At 49.6% G+C, this 25,652-nt stretch overlaps 2 protein-coding genes across 3 annotated transcripts in view; one reads left to right on the forward strand and one right to left on the reverse strand.

The window, feature by feature from the left end:
- On the reverse strand, positions 1-24,756 carry MORN5 (MORN repeat containing 5). 2 transcript variants are annotated; one of them, XM_081103368.1, is made up of 5 exons: positions 24,668-24,756; positions 21,603-21,750; positions 19,779-19,890; positions 18,035-18,166; positions 1-272 (listed from the first exon to the last, which is right to left on the reverse strand). In XM_081103368.1, the coding sequence occupies exons 1-5, from the start codon at positions 24,670-24,672 to the stop codon at positions 193-195; spliced, it is 477 nt and encodes a 158-aa protein (XP_080959494.1). In that variant the 5' UTR covers positions 24,673-24,756; the 3' UTR covers positions 1-192. The 2 variants fall into 2 exon arrangements, with proteins under 2 accessions (XP_080959494.1, XP_080959493.1); XM_081103367.1 differs by lacking the exon at positions 24,668-24,756 and adding an exon at positions 23,999-24,118.
- NDUFA8 (NADH:ubiquinone oxidoreductase subunit A8) overlaps positions 24,181-25,652 on the forward strand; it is a 13,521-nt gene continuing 12,049 nt past the window's right edge. Inside the window, exon 1 of the mRNA XM_081103366.1 lies at positions 24,181-24,380. Coding sequence (XP_080959492.1) covers positions 24,330-24,380 — 51 coding nt within the window. The 5' untranslated portion in view covers positions 24,181-24,329. The remainder of the gene's footprint in view (positions 24,381-25,652) is intronic.

The raw sequence follows: 25,652 nt of genomic DNA on the forward strand, positions 1-25,652 counted from the left end.
GCTCTTTCAATTACATGTATCTATTATTGTAAGGTGATGGTTCTCAAACTCCCATGTGCATAGGAAATACGCGGAAGTGCAAATTGCCTTTATTCCCGAGTCAAGTTCAGGTTCTTGAACTACAGTCTGCCACCAGGGCCAGCCGATGCCAGTAGAGCAGAGGGAAACCTCTGGCCGAGGTGGCTACAGAGCTCACAGCGTGGGCCTGTGACCCACAAACTCGTCCCAGCCCTTCCGACACGTCCGGATAATCCACTCATGCTCATCGTCATCTGCAAGGGAAGAGGAAGAGCTGGTCATTGTTGGGGCTCACGGGGCCTTATCTACCCCAGGAGACCCCCAGGTGGGGTCTTGGGATGTGGGTGAATTCCATCCAGCACCCCGGGGTGGCCTTGGTGGCCAGTCTCTTTAGCCAGCTCTGTGTTGGGAAGGAACAGACCTTTCACTAACAATGGATCCTTCAGTTGCCTGTGAGTGCCTGGTCTTGGGGGAATTGAACACAAAAGGGTTATAGCTGGTGGACGCTGCTGATGGAGGTAGGAGTGACACTGGCCACTCCAGGCTGGGCGGCCTACCAGGTACTCACAGGGCAGCTCGCTCCAGCATCTGCCCAGTCTGACACCCATAAACAGCACCCCAGGATGGTCCAGGCCCTGCTGGCAGTACTGGGAGTCAGAGCCTTCGGATCTTAGTTTCCGTTCTGGACCCTTCCAAGTACCTGTGGTTCCCAGGGGGCTGACACCCTCTGTTTACTCAGATCGTTTCAGTGGGGAATGGAGAGCATCTGATGTGCGTGAAGGCCCGACGTGTGTTTATCTCCCTTAACTTAATCCTTGTGACCAAATGACCGCAATGATCCCACTGTTCTGCAGATGGACAAACAGGCTCAGAAAAGTCGAGCCACGTGTCCACAGCCAGCGTTAGTGTGTGGAAAGCCCGAATTTCCACCTCGGGCTGTTTGACTACAAGGCCTGACCTGTTTTCTAAACCTGGGAGAGCGCTGAGCGGAACACATTCTTCAGCCCACAGTCCACCACCGTCATCTCTATTCCAGGCCCCTCTCCAGACTGACCTGATTTTTATTTTTCCCCATATCCCCCCGCCCCCAACCAGACCTAGCCCCTCCCCAACCGCGACAGAGACTCGAATGGTGGGATACGTACCCTTAAACATGCATGCAGCTCTGTAAAATGTGTATGGTGGTTTTGTGTGCGTATGTGGTTTTAATTTACACGAGTGGCATTGTGCTGTGAATTTCATTGTCTTCGTTTTTTTCACTCAGCGGTACATTTTCAAGATCTATTCTGGTAGCTACACATACATCTAGTTCGTTGCTTCTTGTGTTTATGCTGCTGAGTCGGCTCTGACTCCTGGCGACCCTGTGAATGAGTGAGGGCCACAGCCTCGTCCTCAGTAGCCCTGCTCAGCTCCTGTAGACTCACGCCCGTGGCTTCTTTCATGGAGCCAATCCATCTCGTATTTGGTCTTCCTCTTTTCCTGCTGCCTTCTGTTTTTCCCAGGATTATTGTCTTTTCCAAAGAACCCTGCCTGCTCACGATGTGCCTGACACAGGACAGCTTCAGGTTGGTCATTTTTGCCTCCAGTGATGTTTTGCCTTAGGACCCGCTGCTCCCCAGCGCTCCCCTACAATACTGCATTTCAAATGAATCCTTTTTTTTTTCTGTCAGTCTTCTTCACTGTCCATCTTTTGCTTCTGAACATCATAACTGGGAATGTGAGGGGGTGGATGATCCTAGCCTTTGTCTCTAATGACACATCTTTGCTCTTGGTGATCTTTCTTAATTTTTCCATTGCATGGCTGCTTTTTGTTTTTTTAAAACTTCTGCCTAATATTCCACAGTGGGCTTCCATCACGTTTTACTATCCATCCTCCCATTGTTGGACATGCAAGTTGCCCCCAGATTCCGTTACCAGGAATAATGTTGGGATAAATGTTCTTGGGCACATCCCTTCATGGACATGTGGGAGAACTTCTCTGGGTTACAGTCCATGAGAAGTGTCATCGAATCGTACACATGCTTCATTCATCAGACTCCCAACTAAGCCCTGGTAGCACCACGCTGTCTGCCTGCTGTCCCTCCCTCATCCCTAGTTCTCCCTGTGCCTGGCCCTGGGGACAAAGAGAACTACCCAAACCCCTGCCCTCAAGCAGTTGTCAGGGCTACAGCTTTTGCCTAAGAGAAGGGAGGATAGGACGACCTATCCTCCTTGAGTGACAAATGGCGGTAGCTGGAGAACCAGGGGACTCCCCTAGAGCTAAAACAAAAATCCTGCCCTCCGAATCAGATCCCCCTGCCCACCGTCCTCTGCTGTGGAAGCACCATGTCCAAGATCAGGGAGGAGGAGGCATACTGACAGCCTTCTGTGTGCTCTGTGCTTTACAAACACCAGATCTCATTGATTCTGTGATCGCCCAATAGGGCAGGGGAGATTTCCGTCCCGCCCCCCCCCCGTTTTATAGAGGGGATGAGCCTTGTCCCAGGGCTGTATCCACTGGAATTCAGACCAAGGCTCATCAGACCCCAAAGCCTGACTTCCGACTCCAAGGCAGAAGTGATGGTGCTGGAGGGTGAGGCTGCCTCCACCCCCACCCCACTATTTCTTCAGCGGTGGGCTAAGGAAAAGGCTGGCTGTCCGGCATGCTTGGAAGACTGCCCTAAGCAGCTAGTGGGCCTCGGTTTCCCCTGGGGAGGCTGCCTGGGAATCTGAGTGTGGCTGCCAACCGCGGGGTGGGGGTGGGGGGAGAGTGGCGGCACACAAGGAGTTAAGCGCTGGTGAAGCCCACTTTTGCCACCACACGGAGCAGCCTGGTTGGTAATTACAGTTCTGAAGTCTCCAGGCTATTCGAATCAGTGCAGCTGCAACCTCTTCAGTGGTAACCCCTGAAACCAGACAAACCGGGAGTATTGTGCGGAACCGGTCCTCGGCCCCTCCCTGATCGTTACAAATTGACAGCAATGGACTTAACAGCCCTCTTCACTACCCCTTTCACTCTCTACCTGGCTGCACAGCCACCAATTTGAATCGCAGATGCCTCCCCTCCCGGCAGCTGCTCACCAACCCTCCCTCCACCTCCCTGGCCTGCAGAGGCTCCAGGCCCTGCCACGCCAGGGTGAGGCATCCCCAGCACATTTCATCAATATTTAAAATGGAATTAAACCTGCCGCTTTGATTAACGCCTCCCAGATCCCGGGAGTTGTGATTACTATTTTGCAAATTGCAATTGTTGGAATATGTTAATATGATTGTCTGAGAACATCTTCACCTTCTCAGATAATTTCTCCCCTTTTGGGCAGGAGGGGGGAGAAGAGGGGGGAAATGATGGGGGAAAACATCCCACAAACTCTTTAATCAATTGTAAATTATTACCCTTGGTACAATTGCTGGTGGTTCAGAGGGAGGAGGAGGGAGATTTCTGGTTCGGTGCATTTATTTTGAAAAGTTTTGCGCCGCCCCCCCCCCCCCCCCCCCCCCGTTGGCCCAGTAATTCCACTATGGGACGCTATCCTGAGGGAGTAATCTATTTAGAATCAAGAAAACTGAAATAAGCTACATTTCTAAAAACAGCCGAGTGATTACTTTGTTATATATTCACTCATTTAACAAATTATTTCCAAACACTAACTATGTGCTAGGCATTGAGTTAAATTGGGGAGCGGGGTGGAGGAGGGGGACACTGAGTCATGTGAGGGGATATTTAGCAGCAATTGAAAATATATGGCTATGAAGTCTGTATTGCAACATAGGAGAATTTATTTTTATATGATAAGTGAAAAAGAAAGGTGGGAAGAGGCAAGACATAAAATTACATAGTATAATCTGTGTACTAGTAAAAACTGTGTACAGGAGAAAAATTAAAAATAATAAGCTGAGTGTGAATAATAGCTCTGAGCAGTAGGACTAGAAAGGTTCTTCTATTTTTGGTATTTCCAAGTCTCTTGTTAAAGTGTTTCGACAATAGGAAAAAATAAAAGTAATTATTGGCTTTTTTCCTACCCTCCAATTTAATGCCTTGGTAATTTCGTGCATTTTTAGTAATTGAAACAAAATATTTGTAGGTTCCTCAAAATGCCAATAGGGTGCTTGAACCTCTAAACAGTAAAAAGACCCAGCATAAAGATGTTGATAACAATGCATAAAATCGGAGACGAGGCAAATCTCCTGTAGAAGAAGTCCAAGTAACTTATGGGAATATGCTACCTTCAAGGAGATGGAACATAACCTCACTTCTTAAGTGTGGGCTGCATAGCGACTTCCTCCCAAAGAGGACAATCTAGAAAGGGAGTAAAAAAAATTACAGTGGAGAAACCTGACAAGCACACCTCAGCCAGGTGGTCAAGGTCAACACCAACAGTGATCAGCCCTATGGACAGTGTGTAGCCTTGATATGATGTGATGCAAATGGCACATTATCGCTCTTGTCCTAGGCTTGACTCAGGCATTCTTCAAGTTCGGATCTGACTGCTTTGGGGGCAGAACTATTTCTCTGTCTCCTTCTGCAGCTTTAGAAGTGACCTTGCTGCCACCTGCATATACCCACCTCCTACCTCCCACCCAATGGGCCTCACCAGTCATTAGGAGAATTGGGCTTCTTATAGAGAAGAAAAGGAACCTGCTGCAAGAGAGACCCCAGACCTGACCACGGGCTCCCCTCTGAGAAGCCTTCCCTGAAAAGGCTCTCCGCTCCTTCGCCTGGACTTCAAGGCCCTCCAGATCTTCCTGCTTCCGAGCCTGCCGTCCTCCCCGACTCGCCTCTCACTGTGAAATGCAGCCACCCTAAGGTCCTGTAGTCCCCCTGGGTACATGCTCACCAGCGCCTCTGGGCCTTTGTACATGCTGTTCCTCACTGGGGAACACCCTTCCTTTCAGGACCTGGTTCAGGTGCAAGGCCTTCCTTTCCTGGGCCTTAGTGTATATGTAAGTAAAGAAAGATCTAAGCGAGAGTATAACAATTGCAGTATGTTTTACACATGTACAAATTAATGCTTTTAACATAAGCAACCAAATGTAATAGAAGAGTGTTATTTCAGTATTTCTTTCAAAGAAGTATAAAGCCACAGTGCACTGGAGGCCGTGTGACCAGGAAAGGGGGTGTGAATGTAGAGTTGCCTGATGAACAGGATTTTCTTTTAGTCCTGTCACAATCCAAACTGAAGGACCCTCAAGAATGTGTGTGGCTGGGGCCCTGCCCTCCTGGCTGTTCTCCGCCCCCATGGGCCCTGCTTGGATGTCACCCTCCCTGACCCAATCACAGCCACCGCCACCAGCCCGGGGCAGCCACATCTGATTCACTTCAGGTCCTCAGGCCCCAGCACAGGTCCGGTACTTAAAATGTATCCAATAAACATATGATGAATGAATGGATAAAGTAATGTACATCTGGGGACATAAAAGTAATAGGTTTATTACCCTGTGGGATTTGGACAAATGGGGAAGAATTTCTTCCCCTCCCTCAGCAAATGGAGCTTCTGAGGGCAGAGCACATGCCAGGGCCGACAGCTGCTGTTTCCTTTTTTGACTTGAGGCAGCCCAACCGCACCAGGAGGATGGGTTGTCTGGGCTCATACCTGGGCACCAACCACACTCAGAAAGCTCAAAGCCCTGGCGGGCCTGGGGCCTGCCTCACAGTGAGGGTGGGAGGGGCAGGCCTGCACAGGCCCCTGCGTGGGGCCAGGGTGTCATTAGTGTAGTCTGCAGGTCAGCGGGCCGGTGGGGGAGCAAAGAGTCTGAAAATCTCACAACAAGATGCAAGGCAATATCAGTCCCTATCTGGTTGGCAGGGAGGCAGTGTGGCATGATGGATAAGAGCCCAGGCTTGGGGCATGAGCTTGGAGCACCTCTCTAGGTCTCTTCCTCATCTCTGAAGGAGCCTGCCTGGAAGGTTTCTTGTGAGGAGCAAGTGAGATCATTCCTCAAAAGTGCCCAGCACAGTGCTTGGTGTACAGGAAATGCTCCAGACCAGAAGGAGAGGCAAAAGTTGTCTCTGCAATGTGGATGTCAGGGCCCGAGTGACAGCACAGCACGGCCTGGGAGTTCTGGGTCCTACCGAGCCCTGTTGCCAACTTTCTTGACGACCTTGGACAAATCCTTCCCCTCACTGAGCCGGGCTCCCTGTCTCTACAGTGGCTTTAACCAGCCCTCCCGCAGAGGGCAGGGTGAGGACTGGTCAGGATGAATAGCACGAGGGGGGCACTCAGAAAGTGGGAGCTAGGGTCATCACTTTGACGGGTCTTTGATTCCCACACTGGATGCCTTCAAGGGCGAGATCTTGGGGGACTCATCAGAGCACCCCTGGGACTTCTGGTTCCCTGTGGGGAAGGAGGAGGCCTTTACACAAGGATCATCATCCTAAGGATGAAGAGCGGCAGCTCAGCTAATGGTTTTTGTTCAAAGCGAGGTGGGCAGGCCGGGGCAGGCAAGCCCAGAGAGGGCAAATGGGCGGATTCAAGTGCCTGGGACCCACAAGCTGATTCTGCTGCCTCTTGGCACACCTTTGAGCCAAGCACACCTGCGGTCACCAGGGCCATGCAGCTCCCACCCTGGGGGTGTGGGGTGGGGCGGGAAAGGGAGGACACCTGCATGAAACAAGGCGTCTAGCTTTGGGGGAAGGGCAGGGCTCACTCCGGCCAAGCTCCTAGGAGGCGCCCAGCCCTGTGGGCAGAGGGTCATGTCTGTCCTCTCAGCGAGTGAGATGGGGTTGGCCCCATCTAAGATGAGGAAACAGGCTTAGGGGGTGGATCAGTTCACCCACCTCATCCCACCAGGGCAGAAAGTGTGCTGGCGCACAATTCACACTCAGCGAGTCTGTGCATGGGCACAAACGGGCATGTTTCCAAATGGGTGAACGCGTGTGAGAACCTAAGGGTGGTGTGTGTGCAAGCGCGAATAGGTGTGTCCTGTGAGTGTGCAAGCGGTGGTTCTGAGGTGAAGCGGAGAAAGTGCGTGCATGGGAATGGTCAGCGTGTGTGACACGCGGCGTGTGGCTGGCCGGGGAGTGTGTGAGTGCCTGAAGTCTGAGTGTGTGTGTGATCAGAGGCCGAGGGAGGAGGCACATCCAACCCGCAGAGATGGCTCAGTGCTCATCCAAACTGCCAGGCGGGACAGGCTCTGGGGAAGGAGGCTCTGGCGTGGGGGCTGCACTCCTGTCCTGGGGTCAAGACCTCTGTGTGAACCGTGGCTCCAAGCCAGCATGGGAGGTACACAAATCCAGCGCCCTGGCCTGTGGACAGGCGCCCGTCCCAAAAGCGCAGCCACACCCTCTGTGCAAATGCAGGGCTAGGTGAGCTGGTGGGGCGAGGTCAGGCCCTGAGCGGGGACCAGGGCCTGAAGTGAGGGTGGCCACACCCGCGTCACAACTCCTGACAAGAAAGAAGCTTTGAACTTTGATGGCAGTGGTGGTGGCCAGAGGCCAAGACCACAGCATCACCAATATTGACTGGGTTTGTTGTCTGGGCACAGCCTGCCCCCAAAAAGCTGGGGGCAGGGGGGCACTTAGGAAAGGAGCATTGTCTGGGTGTGGTGGGCAAAAGGTGGATTAGCCCCGGCTGCTGCGCCCACTGGGAACCAGAGGTGCAGGGTGCAGCGCCCACAAGTTTTTCAAGGCCTGGGAAAATATAAGAGGCTTGGAAAATGATTGGCTCTAAAATAAACAGGGAATCTGTAAAGCTGAACTTACTAAATGTTATAATTAATGCATTCAGGCTTAATTAATTATTAAAGTTAGAAATCAAAACAATTTTATTACACTTGAAACCAATTTGAAGGCTTGGTTTCCTCATTTTTCAAGAATTCTCCAGTGTGCACATGGCTCTTCAGAAATTGCAGCCGGTTGTTAAAGTCTGGTGGTCACACAATTTACCAAGCAAAGTTTAAAAAATCCTTTCGAAGTTTGAAAGCAAAAAATCACATTGAATGTGGTAGTGTGGATATGCTTGGTTTAAAAATGCTGAAACGATTGGGGTGTGGCCTCCAAGGTCAGCCCCAGGGCTGGATTAGGGCTGTGGCTGGGGAGGGCCGAGTCTGGGCAAGGATTATGGCTACCAGGTAGTAGGAAGCACTTCCATGTCCAGGTGCCATGCCCTGCACTCGGCAGGTCTGACCTCATGCAATCCTCATAAACACCTCCCTCACAGGCGCAGCTCGGGTTGTCCCAGACGAGAGTTTAGGTCCTTTAGTTGGTGGGTAAAGGGAAAAGTGTGCATCGTCATGACGACCCTTGGGAGTCTCTTAGGAAGTGTGCAGTCATCTCATTGAATCCGCAGTCAGTATTCTGGCATTGTTGGAACAGTTATTTCTGCGATTGAGGTCCAGATGCAGACCACGTTGGTAAAACATACATATCCTCAAATTCTAGAGTCATCTTGAGTGTGGCAAGGTGCTCACGTGACAGGAGGCATAGCGGGCCCAAGACCAATGGAACCATGTCTCCCCCCACTCACTCCAGAGCGAGTGTGTGCTGAGCGGGGGAGGCGGGGGCGGGGGGTGGGGGGAGAGATCAAGTCACCAACATCAGCACCGCTGTTGCTATTCTGCTTGCTTCCCCAGTCGCCACTGTTATTTTCCAAGCACTCATAACGGAGTTTGCAGGCCGTAAACACACTCATGATGCCACCGCACACAGGCAGCTCTGGGAGCAACGTGCTGAGGCCAAGGTCACTCGCTTGGCCTGACTCTGACCTCTGCTCCCTTCTGCCCCTGCTTTGCAGCTGGTGTGGATGATGGCCCGAAGGGCAGAGGCCTGGCTGTTGGGACCTCTGTCTTCCTGCTGGCAGAAGCTGCGGGCTGAAATAAGGCGGGGGCAGTGAGACATGGGGGCTCAGTGAAGGTCTGTGTCTGGGGAGACCCAGAACAATGCTGAGGGTTGGAGAGAGAGTGGCCTCCAGGCCTCCAGTCCGGTCTTTGAATCAAAAGCAGGTGGGTGGAGGTCAGAGGGCAGTTTGTCAAGGTGACACTGGTTCCTCCCTGTGGAGCACGGAGTTCAGGAAGCCCCTTCTCAACCAGCACCCCCACACCAGGTGTAAATGATGGCAACTGTGATCGCTGGTGTGCATTAAGCTCCTCATGGACCAGGCACGGCTCTCCCTGTGCCCCCTGCATCATCTCAATGGTGCTCACCACAACTAGGAAGGTCCTAGTTCCACCCCCACTTTTCAGATGAGGAAACTGAGGCTCAGAGAAGTTAAGAGACTCGCTCAAGGTCACACAGCTGGCAAATGGCGGAGCTGGGATCTGGTGGCTGATCTGGTGTCTCTAAAGCCGGCCCCTGACCACGCCTGCCTCTCTTGCCCCGAAGTCTAGGAGGGCTCTCAGCCAACTGCCTTGACTCCCAGAGCTTTGGCTGAGGAGGCTGAGGAAGAGAGGTGTGACTTCTGCCCCTGCACTCTGGCCTGGCATTCACTTCTGTGAAAGGAGACAAAACACCACTGCAGTGCTGGCCTGGGTTGACTCCAGCCACGGAAGGGGAAGCTGTGTCCTCTGGATGCCTCGAGGAGGCTGCCGTAGGGGGCGGGGCACGGGCTGTTACCAGAATCCGATGGGCACAGGCTGGAAGGGGAATTTCCAGGAGGGCAAGGGGCAATTCCCGCAGGTCAGGCAGGGAGAAGCAGCAAGTGGGGGCGGGCGGTTATTCCTGGAGCAAAGATCCTGGACAGGCTGATGCCACCCTCTGTGGGCAAAATTCTCTCCCTGGGGTCAAGTGCACTTCTCTGGGGAGGGCCATAGCTCTGCCTGGATTCTCAAAGAGGTTCATGACCCAGAAAAGGCCACAGCACACCTTGTTGGTGCAGAGCGTGGCCTCTGGTGTCAGAGAGACCTGGTTCAAATGCCAATTCCTCCTTTCAGTAGCTGCGCCCGCCCGTCAGTAAATAACTTACGTTCCGATCTTCAGTTTCCCCTCAGTTTGAGGGATAGTGATAGATTCCTGAGAGGACTGGAAGGGATGGAGTCCCTGGCACTGTGGAGGTGCTCATCCTCTTCCTTTGTACCCCCTTTGCTTGTCGCGGATGCCCAAGTGTGCTGGCGGGAGGTGTGATCTGTGCGGGCATTTTACTTGGCAGTTACAAGTGGGATATTATCTCTCACAAAGCCTTCATTATGGCGCTGCTAACAATACCACAGATAAGGCAGGGACGCTCCAGCCTGCCAGCCTCCAGGTGATTATACATTTAGGTAAATTGCCTTTTGTCTTGCTGAGCGAGGACAGCGGGAGGGGCTGTGCGGGAGACTCGCTGGGCCTTTTTTCCAGAACCCACCAGGGAAGCCCGGAGACAGACAGGTTTGCAGGAGGAGGCCTGGCTGGCAGTGGGAAAGCGGGGCCCAGCCGGCTGTCCCGCAGGCAGGCTGTGTAAGGTCAGGCAGGTGTTTTGTCCTCGCTGGGTCTCCAGTGTCTCACCTGCCGGGTGAAGGCAGTGGCTTCAAGATGAAAGGAGTCTGGGTTTGTCGGTGGCATGGAGAGACCTTTTTCTTGGGTCAGTTTGAACAATAAAGTAGGCAGAGAACTCTAGAGAGAAAGAGTGCCCTGAGGCCATCTTACAGTCCTGGGCTCTTGTTGTATGTCTGGGCTGTAAGGAAGGTGCTCGCTCTGGTCTTTCTTTCATTAGTAAACTCCAGCTTCTCATTCAGAAGCAGCTAAACGTCATCTTCAGCTTTGAGTCAACTGGACCTGGGTTCCAAGTCCAGCTCTGCCGCCTATAACCTGTGTGACCCTGGGCGACGCATTTCACCCCACCTCCATTTTGTCGTCTGGACAGTGGAAACGCTGTAATCAAGACCACTATTTCACAGCATTGCTGTGAGGACTAGGTGAGACAAAATACAATACAATATGGGAAGTGCTCAAGCCAGGGCCTGGGACATAGTAAGTACTCAGTAATGCTGGTCTGCTTTGTCACTGGCCATAAACTATGGGTGCCTTTGAGTATCAGTAGATCCATGTCTTCACTCCCATGCTAATGGCTGCATTGCATTTGATGCTAAGAACATACCATCTATTATTCAATCAGTTCCCTCCTATTGGGCATTTGGGATGTTTTTGGTTTTCAACTGTTTAAATAATCTCAGAGAAACTTCAGAGGACCACATGCTCTTTCATTTCTGGGGGTTCACTCTGCAGTTTCTCTCCAGCTGGGTGGGAGTAGAGAGACGCCACTGGGAGCACCATGCCCTGCCTCTGTAGACAGGCGATCCTGGAGCTAGCCTGGCCAAGTGGAAAGAGGAAAACCTCTCGGAGCAGGGGAGCCTGAGTGGGGATCCCGCTTCCTGCCAAATTTCCTGGGGAAATTCTTTAACCCCACGGAGCCTGTTTCCTCCTTGGTCAGACAGGGATCATGCCAATATTCCCCTCCCCCTCAGCTAAGTGTCCTGTGCATGGCAAATGCTCAGTCAGTGTCGACTCTCACCACATCATGATCTTCATCCTCCTCCATCTGTCCTCGCCTGGTGAAGCTGGAGTTACCTCCCAAAGACAGCAAATCCCACAGGCCATGGGGGTCACTCTTGGGACCCCAATTCATACCCTTTCTTCCCATTGTCCATTTAACTGAGCACACATTCAAAGGAGGCTTGTGATTTGATTTTAAATTCTGTCTGGAACCCACAGGTTCAAGCGCAGAGGGGCCCTCTCTTCAAATAATCACTCGTATGTGATATTTTTAAGAAGCCAAATCCATTGTTTCTGATTGAAGGAAAGTTGGTGCTTTTTTTGAAGAGCAGCACGATTAAGATTAAGCGGTGGTGTTATCTCTTTAACCATCGAATTACACGCTGTTTGAAAGATTTGTGAGCTCTAGGACATTTGCCAGATGTGCTTGATTCGACATTTCAGACAACAAAGGGGATAATGTTGGCGGGAATCTTAACGGCATTTCTGATGATCAGGATATTCTTTGAGGCTGGTACTGAGACCTTTCGGGAAAGAATTTCAGCTTTTACATAAACTAATTTGGGATGCTCACTCTCTGTCTTCCACAAAGCAAATTTAGTTCATTGTTAGTTGTATATGTTAAAATGGTTATGAGGGTTTTTTCCTTTGAATATTAATAATGTGCCTTTCAGCTGAGACACTCGCCTGGGGTGTCATTAATTGCGGGGAGGGAGTAAGGATTAGTGGTGCAGTTATTCTGTAAGTGATTTCTGCTAGTAGCATTGAGGCAAGCAACAGCTACACGAAGAGATGTGTGTGCAAGCTGCCAACAGCTCTGGCTTAGCCTTCCCGGGAGGAATAAAGGTGGTGGTGGTGCGGCGGGGGGGGGGGGGGGGGGGGGGGGGACGGGTAAAAGAGGAAAGGGGCAGAGTCCATCTCTCAATTTCCCACCATATTAAAGGTAATTATCCCAAATACCCTAAGCTCTTCCTTATTGGCCTGCAGCGTGTAAAGGACCCTTTATAAAATAAGGTAGCCTTCCGGTTTGGGAACTGTTTTTATCTTACGACTCTAAAATGGCCCGTTGCATTCATTTAGGAACATTGCTGTGGTCCCACTGGGTGCCAGGATCTGTGTTTGGTGAAGGAACAACTGTAAATGAGTCATGCTTAGGAGCGGAGGTAGCCGAGGAAAAAATAAATTACAGAACACAGCTGACAAGGAGAATGATAAGAGCAGAGTTGGGACCAAGTTGGGTTTGACTCTGACTGTCACCAGCCATGTGATGAGGAGCAGGTTATTAACCTATCTGAGACCAGGTGTCCAGTGCAAACGACCCACTGGGATGGTAGAAAAAGCAGAGATAAGCAGGTAAGGCCATGCAAGGATCCCCCACAGGGACCATTCCTTTCCCTGCTTCATTTCCCTGAGCTGTGGATGAGAGCCGCTGGTTTGGGAACTCTGATGCTTAAGCTTTCAAGCTTTTTGACGTGCAGAGAAATATACAGTCATGTTCTGCATAACAATGTTTCGGTCAACCATGGACGGTTGTCCTATCCTATATAATAAAGAGCTAATATGCTAATTAGACCGGACGGCAGAACAACCAGTGGGCAGGGCCACGGGGCTGCGAGGCCTGAGCCCCTTGCACGAATTTCATGCATCGGGCCTCTAGTAAGATTATAATGGGGCTGAAAAATTCCCATCGTTTAGTGACATCATCGCCCGTGTAAAAGGTCGCCACGCAACACACTGCTCATGTGTTTGTGGTGATGCTGGCGGAAACAAACCCACTGCGCTGACTGTAGAAAAGTATAGCAGATGCAATTATGTATGGTATGTCATTCTTGATAATGATAATAATGACTGAGTTACTGGCTTATGTATTTACTGTACTTTTTATCATTATTTTAGAGTGTACTCATACACCTCATGCTTACCATGTCTCTTGGTTGCATTATTTTCTCCTGTGCCTGATTCCGTCTGCATTGTTTTGTGCAGTAATGTGCTGTGCAGGCTTGCAGCCTGGGAGCAGGAGGTTATACTCTACGGCGTAGGTCTGTGGTGGGCTAGACCATCTCGATATACGTCACGTGCACTCTGCAATGTTGGCACAACGATGAAATCACCTAACAGTGCGTTTCTCGGAATGGATTCCCTATTGTTAAATGGCACATGACGATAATGGGTTGTTTTTATTACTCAGAATAATGCGTTGCTTATTATGTGCCAGGGGCTGAATTTTATATAATTTGTTGAAAAATATGAGGGACTTGTGGGCAGGTCCTCTGCCCACCTGCCTGCTTTCATAATCAGCTCTGAGTCATGGGACCTGTGTGAGGTGCCAGGGACCCAGTGATGAATCAGACATAGTCATATAATCCCTGCCCTCAGGAAGCTCCCACTCAAGTGGGGAGATTAGCAAATAAAGCTACTTCTGTCACAGACTAAGTGCCATTAGTGAGGCTTGTGGGGCACAAAGAAGACACACTTAACCCAGACAGAAAGGTGGAGGGGGCGAGGGAGGGAGGGACAGATTGGTTAGGGAAGGCTGCCTAGAACAATGGCCTATCAATGGCTGGCCCTGGCCCTTAGGGGACTGTGAAATCAATTTTGCAGATAGCAACCAGCACTTTAAAAAATAAAAAAAAATAGAAAATATCATAGTATATCACATGTAGAAAGAATACATACATATGTGTGCATGTGTTTGTGTGTGTACTGGGCCATGATAGAAATCTTTCCCCACTGCCAGCCAGGGTCTAAAGGTTTGAGAGTCCCAGTCCCAGAGAATTCTTGCCTGCCCGATCGCCAAAGTCTGGCACATTGTAGGCACTCACAGACGCTTTGATGAGTGGAGGGATGGATTTAAATCCTTGCAGCAATCCAGCAAGCAGGAACCATCTTCCCCAGTAAGAAAGGCATTCTTGAGAACCCAGACCTAGCAAACCCAGACTGGTCAGGCATGCTTGCAGTTTGCAGCTTAGCAGTCCCGGGCTTTCCAGCCAGGCCTAAAACCAGCTTCTCTGCCTGGGGAAGAAGCTGAGGCAGTTCCGAGAGGCTCCACAGGCAAGCAACCCTTCTTGGTGCCCCATCCAGGTGGCATGTGCTTCAGGCCCCTGTGTTTACTCTGGGGTGGCCTCAGTCACCCGCCTCAGGCCTGCAGGGCCCGCACCCCCTGTGCCTCCAGGATGCCAAGAGGAAGAACTGTTTATGGGGACAGACCGGAATGCAGGGGAGAAAGGCCCTGGGGGAAATAGAAGATGGACAGAAGCCCGAATCAGTCCCTGGCAGGGTGAGTCAAGGGTAATGACTAGGTGGCCACTCACAGAGACTTCCTTTTAGTGGTTTTTCAGGACACTCCAACCTTGATTTGTCCTATAATATCAGGACCAAAATACCTCTTGGCTGCCTTTCTCCTCCATCATAGACTCTTCAGTTTGGAAGGACCCTAGAAATTACCCCAATGCTCTCATTTTACAGAAAGAGGGAAGGCATTGGCCCAGGGTCAGCCAGCAGGCAGCTTGAGAGCGAGGTGGGGGAGGAGGGGCAGGACCTCAAACCCAGGTCTCTATGCCACCACCAGGGTCATGGGGTCCTTTAGATGTCCCTCTCTTGTCATCTTGCCAGAAGGATCTCCTCTCTGATTTTATCCCCTTTGATCCCTTCTCTATATGTAACCACAGAAATCTTTCTAAAGGATAAATCAGTTACTTCCTACCTGCCTGAAACCTCCCCTTGCTCCCCACTGCCCTTCAAATGCAAAGACACCCACAATCCTTCCTACTGCCCTCACCCTTCCCACGTCTCAGGCTCCCTCCTTTGCTCCTCTTCCTGGCATATTGCTGTCTCACCTCCAGGTGAGATGTGTCCCTAGATGAGCAGGGTTCTCCCCCATCTCTAATCCTTTCATGTGCTGTTCCCTCTGCCTTTAACACTCTTCCCAACCCTGCTGCACTTGTCTGCTCTTATTTAGGTTGCACATTAGATCTTGCTTTTCCCAGGAAACCTCCCTAGCCTGCTGACATCCTGGGTTAAGTATCCTTGCTAGGTTCTCTTGCAGCAACTTGGTGTTATGATCCATTTGACTGTCAGTTTCTCCTGCTCCCTGACAGAAGAGGCCATGATGCTGCTATCACCTTCATGCAGAATACAAAGCCAGGTCCATAGCAACTGTTCAGTAAGTATTTGTTGACCAGACAATCATCAATGTCTGTCCTTCTCCAAACGTCCTAAGAATGGCCTTCCCTTCCCATGATGTATTTTTAAGACTTAATTTTTTTAGAGCAATTTTAGGTTCACAATAAAATTGAGACGAAGGTGCAGAGATTTTCCATATACCTCCTGCCTCACACATGCATAGTCTCCCCATGACCAACATCCCCCACCAGAGCTGTACATTTGTTACAACTGATGGGCCTATGTTGGCAGATCACAGCTACCCAAAGTCCATAGTTTATATTAGGGTTCACTCTTGGTGTTGTACATTCTATGGGTTTGAACAAATATATAATGGCATGCACCCATCATTGTAGCATATAGAGTATTTTCAGTGTCCTAAAAATCCCTGTGCTCTGCCTATTCATCCCCCTAAATGCTTTTTAAAGTTTATCATTGAGCATAGCTTTTGCCCACAGGATTCTGGGAACACAATTTCTGATTCCCCAACCACACCACATTTTTACATGACTCTGTGTCTTTATACATGCTGTTCCCTCTGCCCGAAATATCCTTCCACAACATTCTTATTTATGAACTCCTTACTCATCTTTAAGACCCATCACTTCTGGCACCATTTTTTTCTGACTGACACCCTCCACCACCTCAGCCAGGTGATTAGTTCTCCCTCCTCAACACCCTTTCATCCTCCAGAGCTTCCCCTGACCAGGGCCCATATCTCATTCTGTTGTGATTGTGTGTTTCTGTGTCTATCTGCCCCACTGGACTGTGAGTCTCCTTGGGACCAGGATGTCACCTCAGTGAGAAAAGACTAGGATATAGTTCAAACCTAAAAACCTGAAAATGAGTAGTTGCACTGTACCACAACTGAAGAACGATTATACCAACACACAGTTCCCAAAATATGTCTATGGAACCCTAGTTCTATAAAAATGCTCCCAGCTAATTTATACAGTGTAGTAGAGGGGACACTGTGCAAATTTCCCTATGGGAGAGGCTGCTCGTAGCAACCAGGACAGGCCTTCTGGTCTACCTAGCAGTTTCTTTCTCAATATAGAGCCGAGTTTCTTGATCTGGATCTTTAGAGAGACTACCAACCCCTTAAGATTACAGACAAAATACATGTATGTGTCTGTGTGTGTGTGTGTACACATGTATGCGTGTGTGTGTGTGCGCATGTCTATACATTTTTCTAGGAGGAGGTCCATAGTTGTTATTCCTAGTGAGTCTGACTCTAGACAAGAGAAAGGTTAGGAATCACTGTGTTAAAGGAAAATGCTCATGTTCTTACTTGTACAGGGTGTCCCAAAAACATATACATACTTTAACAGCTGATGATTTCCATTACCTTTTGAAAACAAATGTATTTTAATAAATACTGCCTTTATAATTATTCAACGTGTGTGTACATTTTATTTTGGGTTACCCTGTGTATTAGCTTCCTGCTAGTCTGGTCACTGTCAGTCAGTCCTTCTCAGTCTGATCAGCTAGTGTTCACTTAGCAAATTGAGGTTCTGGAACCTCCAAGGTACGCCCCTGGCTGAGGGGCCACCAGTCCTCTTTGACCACCTGGTATCACTCACATCTGGGCCTTTAGCTGTGATGTCTCCTTTGGCTGGAAAACCTCTCCCTGTGCCTTGTGATCAGCTCTCAATTATTCTTTGGGTCTCAGCTTAGCTGTCATTTCCTTCTTGAGACCCTCTTCAAATTTCCAATTCTGGATTAGGTGCTCCTTCTTTGTGTTCCCACAGAAGCATTTCCACCTCTCTGGCCCCACCCCCTTTCTAGGGCCATGTTTTCTCCTTTTGTCATGCTTATACCATGATGTAGTCAACTGTTTATAGGAATTGTCTGCTCTCTGTCCAACTGTAAACTCCATGAAGGAAGGGGGTTTGTGTCTAGCTTTTCCATGTTTTGCTGCCCACACCAAGCATAGTGTCTAGCATACAGTAGGTGTCCATTAAATACTAGTTGAAGGGGACCATGCAAAAATAAGTACCTTAGCCTGGCCGGTGTGGCTAAGTGATTGAGCACTGGACGTGTGAACTGGGAGGTGGCTGTTCGATTCCCAGGCCGGGGACATGCCCAGGTTATGGGCTTGATCCCCAGTGTGGGGCATGCAGGAGGCAGCCAATCAATGATTCTCCTTCATCACTGACGTTTCTTTCTTTCCCTCCCCTTTCCTCTCTGAATCAATAAAAAATATTTTTTAAAAAAGTACCTTAAGCCTTTCAGTGATAGCACATGTGCTGTCACAGTCAGACCACTAATGTCCTTTCCCTCACTCTGTGACTGTGTATAGAGTTGAGAGTTTTAAGATTTTCAATTAGTGAAACATTCAGCTCATCAGTTTTGGTCTTTTATCGGTAAAATTTTCTTTCTCATCCAATGCATGTGTGTGCACACACATGCACAAACCTGCGTGTGGATGAGAGAAGAGAAAACATGTGCCACAGGGTGTCAGAATAAACATACCGGCATTTCGCAGAAAGTGATTCGTATAGTCCCTGACGACCCTCGTTTTCGGGTTGTAGAAGCCATCTCCACAGTCATAATAGCCTGGAGGGATTTTTCTAGGTGGGTCCATATTGGAGAGTTGAGAGATACCTTGAAAGGATAAATAATGGATAATTAACTCACCACCAAGGCCAAATTCAAACTTAGCCTCTGCCAAAGTCCACTTTGGCATATGAATAGTGGTTCCGCTGTTGGACTAAACACTCCCCATTGAGGGCCAGGAGCAAAAGCAGCAGGAGCAGTGCCCCAGAGCAGTGTCCCAGAAATGGCTCAGTGAGGGGGCGTCTTAGGAACTGGACCCCCATCTCTTTTCTTTGACCCCATCTTCCATTTCTAGGGACACCATGATAAGGACACATTTCTGGAGTCAGTGAGACCCTGAGGATGCCTCCGAGTTGGCCATGTGGATCGAAGGCATGTAAGGAGAGGAATGGCATTCAAGGTGCTGGCAGAGGCCAGAGCAGGTGCTTACACCTCACTCAGAAGCCCGTGGAGTCAGGCACGTATAAGGAAGAACAGAAGGAAAGAAATGGGCCAGGTGGACAGGGATCAGGTAATAGAGAACCTTGACTCTCACCCAAATTAGCATCATAGCCTCCATTTATCGCTTATTATGTGCCAGGTATTTGGCTAAGCGCAGGACTCCTACTATTTCCCTTCATTCTCACAGCAATCCTGTGGCCCTGTTTTGCAGATAAGAAAAGTGAGGCTCCAAAAGGTCAAGTGACTTGCTAGGAAAGTTATCCAGCTAGGAAGCGGGTAGATATCCAGTCTGTAACCTGTATATGAAGTTTCTGCTATCAGGGGAGGGGAGGGCCTAGGTACCATGCCCACGACTGGGGACATGGGAACCACCACGAGGGCAAGAGGAGCTGGTGCATCTTTTAGGTCATGTTGTATATCTTGGAATATGGAGGCCTGAGCAGAGGGGACAGGGTTGGGATGAATAACTTCCTGGGTTTCATAGAATTTGTGGTTCTCGTAATTCCCTGTCCTCTGGACTGAGGCCTGGAAGCTCAGTGAACATGGCCTCATGCTCATAGCTCAGGGTCCTGCACACTGTAGGCTCTCCTATGTTGGTTAATGATGACCACTAGGTACACCATTGACTAACAATTACTGAGCGCATTCTCCATGCCAAGCACTTTCTGGCATTCTCTCCTGAGGCCTCTTGCACATGACCATCTCCCAGATGCTCAGAGAGGTGAAGGGGCAGCCCGAACCCTCTCCCTGCCCTAACAATGTCTGCCCTGGCACTGAAGGGGGCTGTTGGAGAGGTCTGCAGAGTGCTGAGTGACTTGGGAAGGAAGTGGGTGCTTAGGATCAAGCTGCTCTGCTGGGAGTCAGAGGAGGAGAGGGCAGGGTGCAGGGAAGGTCATCGCACTGCCTTCAGGTCTGAAGAGGCCCAGCTTTGGCCAAACCAGCCGCTGAGTGAGAGCTGGGGGCCTGTGGCCGGGGAGCTCTTTGCCTCTAGGCCTCTGTTCAGGTGAAGCGCGCATGACAAAGTCCAGGCCCCGTCATCGCTAATCCAGGAGGAGCCATTTATAAGTTTCTCAGGTGGCTCCAGAACCTGGCTCTTTCGTGTTCTGTGACCTCTGCTCATTTCCTCCTCTCCTTCGGGTTACTTCAATAGGCCACGGCCCACTTATTAAAAACTGCCTTTTGTCTCCCTCTCAGTTTGGGAGTGAAGGAGCCCGGGTACCTGTAGGCTTCAGGCCGTGGCAGATCTCGGTGTAAAACCTCCGGTCGTAGCCGTCACAGTAATGCCAGTTCTTTGCGTCATACTGCAGTCCGTCGGAGAAGGTGTAGGTGCCCTGGACGACAAGGAGCACACAGGGGATCTGAGGAAGCCCTTCTTTAACCAAGAAGGACAGACGCCAAGGGAAGAGGTGACTGCCCGAACTGCCACAGAAAAGAAGTGGTAACGTTCACAGATGATGAGAAGAAATGGATGTTCAATGCTGAGCTGTGCCTGGCACTCAAAATATGACGAAATGTGACCTTGGGCAGATGACCTACCCCCTCTAGCCCTTGGTGTCTTCCGTTGTACAATTGGGATAACAATAGTACATATTTAATAGGGTTGATTCAGTGAAATTCAAGGAAACAGTAGATGCAAAGCATTTAGCACAGTGCCTAGCCTGTAGTAAGCACTCAATAGATGTTTAAAGTTATTACCACTCTTTTATTGTTATCAAAGCTCAAAAGGTCAGAGCCATCTGTCACGGTCCTTTGTGCAAACACGTCCATTCTGCTTTTGCCGCCTTAGTGCTAAAGGGAGCCCCAGGATGCAGGCATCGCATTGGCCTGAGCATCAGGAAACACGGGTGGAAATTCCAATACTATTAACTCACTGTGTGACCTTGGGTAAGTCACATCCCCTTCCTGGGGCTTAGAGTCTTTAAGCTCTAAGGCCAGGAGTGTTTCTAAATCTTTTTCAGGTCATGAGCCAGCCCCACACACACCCTTGGTGAGACTGATGAAAGTTATAGATCCTTTCCCCAGAGAAAAATATAGCCCCATACACACAAAACTTTTCTATATAGATCAGGAGCTTTTTGCTGGCTCCCTGAATTCTGTTTGTGACCCACAAATTCCAGGTTAAGAATCCTTGGATTAGATGGCTTAACACGATAGTATCAGTGGCAGTAACGGCTAATACTTATTGAGTGCCGACTGTGTGCCAGACTGAGCTAAGTGCTCACATATACTGCTTCATTTACTCTCACAGCCATCCCAGGAAGTGCCTGATACTATTGTGGCAGGCTGAATAATGGTCCCCGAAGATACTCACATCTAATCTCCGGAACCTGTGAATATGCGGAGCATACGTGGGAAAGGGGACTTTGCAGATGTCCTTAAATTAAGGATCTTGAAGTGTCAAGATTATCCTGGGTTATCTGGGTGGGGGGCCCAATGTAATCACCAGGGTCCTTATAAGAGGGAGGCAAGAGAGTCAGAGTGATAGAAGATGAGGTGATGACAAAAGCAGAGGGAGAGGAGATGGAATGATGGAAGCAGAGGGATGGGTGGCCATGAGCCAAGGGATACAGGCAGCTTTTAGAAGCTGGAGAAGGTAAGAAAATGGATCCTCCCACAGAACCTTCAGGAGGAATGTGGGCTGCTCACCTGTTTCAGACTTGTGACTCCCAGAACTGTAAGATACATGTTTCTGTTGTTTTAGGCACTGACTTTGTAATGATTTATAACAGCAGCAATAGGAAATTAAAAGAACTCATCCCCAATTTATTGGATAAGGAACATGGGTCTCAAAGGGGAAGTCATGGGCTCAAGGTCACACAGTTAGTGGCTTAACAGGATTCAAACTCATCATGGCCTACCATCAGGGCCTCTCCAGGGGCCCTTCTGGATCCAGAGGGAGAAGACCTCAGATCCCTGGATGTCAAGAGGAGGCACCGGATAGGGAAGGCAGGGTGGTGTGTGTGCATGTGTGTGTATGTGTGTGTGGTGGGAGTCCTCCTGTCTGAGGCTTTCTCCTCTGCAGTCGCCCTCCCAGGCTAATCACCTGAACAGCCAATCCCTTTTCCCAAATGGCATCGTATCGGCTCCCATTGGGGAAGTACAGGGTTCCTTCGCCGTGAAACATGCCGTCCTTCATATACCCAACGTATCTTGTTTCAGTAGGGAGGATGTATTCGGCTTCACCCTCCATCCTGTAACGACAAAGGGAAATCATTGAGCCCTGCGTGTCAGCGGGAGGATCTGAGCCAGCAGGCACAGGAGACAAGGAGGAACCTAACCCCGGTCCTCAGATGTTAGCATCCCAGCAATATTCTGCTTAAAACCAAAAGTTTTGTTTTGTTTCCTTCAAAAGCTCAAAAATAAGAGGAGCTGATGAAGGGAGGCAGAGTGTGAGCTGTTCCTCCTCTTCCTCACAGGGAGGCTGTCCTGAAATATCCATCATTCCTGGGAACATCCCTGGGTAGGCCCAGAGAGGGGAGGGGTGTGCCCAAGCCACACAGTAAGCACTGTGAAGGAGAGACTAGGGCCAGGTTTCCTGGCAGCTGGCTCTGTGTCTTTCCTGCTAAGACCAGCCCAACCCTACCCATTGCACCACAAGTGGGATATTTGGAAAAGTATACAATTTGGACGGGTTACATGGGTCTGCTTAAGGAATGCTTTCATTCATTCATTCCTTTACTCATTCTCCATTCTTCTCCACTAGCTGGAAGTCACTGCTCCTAACTCTGAACTTCTTTAGGCTTTTGTTTAGTACTTCTGTTGGACGCTTGTCTAGTAATTGTATATTTCATCTCCCCTATTTAATCAAAGCATCTAGGACAGCAGTTCTCAACCTGGGGGTTGCGACTCCTTTGGCGGTTGAACGACCCTTTCACAGGGGTCACCTAAGACCATCCTGCATATCAGATATTTACATTACGATTCATAACAGTAGCAACATTACAGTTATGAAGTAGCAACGAAAATAATTTCATGGTTGGGTCACAACATGAGGACCTGTATTTAAAGGGCCAGAAGGTTGAGAACCACTGATCTAGGAGGAAGGCCTTGGTATCCTCAACTCTTAGAATCATGTTTCTTCTTCTTCTTCTTCTTTTTTTTTAAAAATATATTTCATTGATTTTTTACAGAGAGGAAGGGAGAGGGATAGAGAGTTAGAAACATCGATGAGAGAGAAACATCGATCAGCTGCCTCCTGCACATCTCCTACTGGTGATGTGCCTGCAACCCAGGTACATGCCCTTGACTGGAATCGAACCTGGGACCTTTCAGTCTGCAGGCCTACGCTCTATCCACTTAGCCAAACCGGTTTCGGCCATGTTTCTTCTTAAACAGATGCTCTACAAACATCTACTGAGTAAGAAATGAAGGAAACAGAAAGGTCAGTGAGATGACTGAATGGATGACAGATGCCACTGAGCCCCAGGCCCAAATCGTGAAAGCACTGTGGTTAAAGCACAGCTTCTGAGCCATGCAGACCTGGAGTCCAAGCCTGGCTTCACCTCTCTGTGCCTGTGTGACCTTAGGCAAGCTCCTTCACCTCTCTGAGCCAGTTTCTCATCTGCAAAATGGGGATAATGACTACAACCCCCTAAAGGTGTTGCGGTAATTAAATGATGGCTACAAAACTGTAGCAGAATGCCCAGCATATACTAAGAGCTCAAAAACTGTTTTGCCTTTATTCTATTGCAAGAAGTAAAAAGAGAAAGAAATCTTTCTTCTTCTACTACCACTTTGCTTGAGATCACATAATTTCTTTTTTTTTTTAGGTTTATATTTCCTTTAATTCTTGCTCTTATACTTGGCTTGTGATCAGGAAAAATTAATAAACATGGATCCTTTTCTCTTCTTTGCTTAGTCCCATCACATCATTTCTAAGCATAGTTTCCATCTAATCCTTCTCTGAGATTAGCTCCCCTTTTTATTACTGCAAATTGGACATCATTGTCCTTCTATAAACCTTCTACAGACATCTCCAGCTCATCCAAAATAGAACTCACCCTCTTCTTTTTCAAAGCAGCCCCTCCTCAGAGTTCTCAATTTTCATGAAATGGTATCAGAATTCTCCAGTTCAAAGTTTGGACCTGGGCACTGGGCTGGGACTGGAAGCAGTCTGTGAGTAGGACTAGGAGCCAATCTACTGCTAAGTCCTGGCAATGAAATCCCCAAACTGTTACATGTTTCTATTTCCTGCAGACCCACTGCCTCTGCCTCAGCCCAAATATATATGGAATGAATGTATCTCAGCTTTGACGCTTGAGCAAGTTACTTCACTTCTCTGGGTCTCATTTTACGGAACTATAAAATGGGAATAAACAATCCTACCTGAAATTGTTGTTCTGAAGGTTAAAAGAGATAAAGTTTGTGAAAGTGTCTACTACAAGGTCCCTTTAAAAGGCACAGATGTTCAAGACATAATGAATGAAATGAGGCCCTTACCTCCCATCTACAAATTCTCCAATATATTGGCTCCCCGTGTACTGCATGGCGCCCGCCAGCTTAGCTTAGTTTCCAGGCCTTGGGACCCCGGAGCCTCAGTGTACACCGCCTCACTATGACAACCAGGAGGGGTGGGCGGAGCCAACGCGGTCGCTCAACTTCCTGCATTGCGCACGCTCCCTGGCTCGCAGGAGCGCAGAGCAGTGCGCCTGCGTGCCGCCGGCTGCGCATGCGCAGGCTGTAGGCGGCCTTCCGCGGTCGGAAGGGGAGTTCAAGGAGACGGGGGCGACGCGGCTGCGGCTGCCTCGTCCGGGTCGGGGTTACCGACATCATGCCGGGGATAGTGGAGCTCCCTACTCTGGAGGATCTGAAAGTGGAGGAGGTGAGACTTGTCCGGGAGGCAGGCAAGCGGGGCATGTGGCTGAAGTTTCCCGGTCCTGGGCCCAGCCCTGCTTTAATTCAGCGGACCCTGGGCCCAGGCCCCTTTACCCCCAGCCCCCCAACACAAACAGGTCAACCCCCCGGACGCCCCTTCCTCAGCTCCGGGAGTCGCCACTCCAGCCCGCTGTGGCTGGTGAACTCTCCCCCCTCCCCCACAGCGACCTGCTTCTGACTGTGAGTTACAGTGGGTACTTTTTATTAAGCACCGACCAGGGGCACTTTACTTACTTCATGTCACTTCATACTCAGACCTCCCTGCGAAGTAAGTATGCAGCCCCGGCTGCTCACAGTAGCATCGTCGGTGCAGAGTGCATTAGAATGGAGGTGGAAACCCGCAGGAAAAGGAGATGGTATTGGAGAGTGAAGTTGCTAACAGCCCTGGGGAGGTGTTCGGCAATAGGCCATTTAAAGCACTCAGTTATTCAAGAGGTACAGTTTGAATAATTGCCGTATGAGCATACACTGGAGAACAACAGGCAATGTCCCTGCCCTCATAGAGCTTAGAATCTAATAAGGAGACGTTCGAGGAGCAGTGACCGCACAGTGTAGCTAGCGCTGGAAGTGAAGACCGTATAATACCAGGATAGCAAACCTGAGAAGCCTTTCCCAGACGCCAGGTGGGATTTCCGAGCATCCTTCCAGCGACACCGAGGAGGGATATGATTGGTCTCGCCATGTTGTAAGTTAGGAACGGGTCATGAGGGAGGACGTTCTTTGCCCAAGGTCACCTGGCTAGTTGGTGGACGAGCTGGAATAGGAACCCGGCTCTGATTGTAAAAGCCATGCTTCTAAGTGACTCTGGGGCAGACCCTTTTCTATTTAGGAAGACAAGTGCTATTTGACATGTCTCTAGTGTTGGTGGGAAGCAGCGGCCGCTGAGCCGGAAGAGGTAGCTGGGCTGAGGCAGGACTGGGAAGCAACCTGCACAAGGCCAGACTAGGAATTTTGGACCTTATCCTGTAAGTGAGGCGATGGGGGGGAGGTGGAAGGTTTTAAGGCAGAGGAGTGACAGGATCAGGCAGAAGAAAAGATCAGGCCACAATGAAGGAGAGAACAGCAAGACTAAAATTAATGTGCCAGAAATTATATCCCAGGCACTGTATTAAGTGTTTTTACCCCATTTAATCTTATATGGCTGTGACAATGGCAACTGTTTTTTTTTCTCAGATGAAGAAATTTTTAGTTGTGTTCAGGGACGTTATCATAAAGTGAA

Source organism: Myotis nattereri (assembly GCF_964212035.1).
Source record: "Myotis nattereri genome assembly, chromosome: 12".
In the NCBI taxonomy this organism is placed as follows: Eukaryota; Metazoa; Chordata; class Mammalia; order Chiroptera; family Vespertilionidae; genus Myotis; species Myotis nattereri.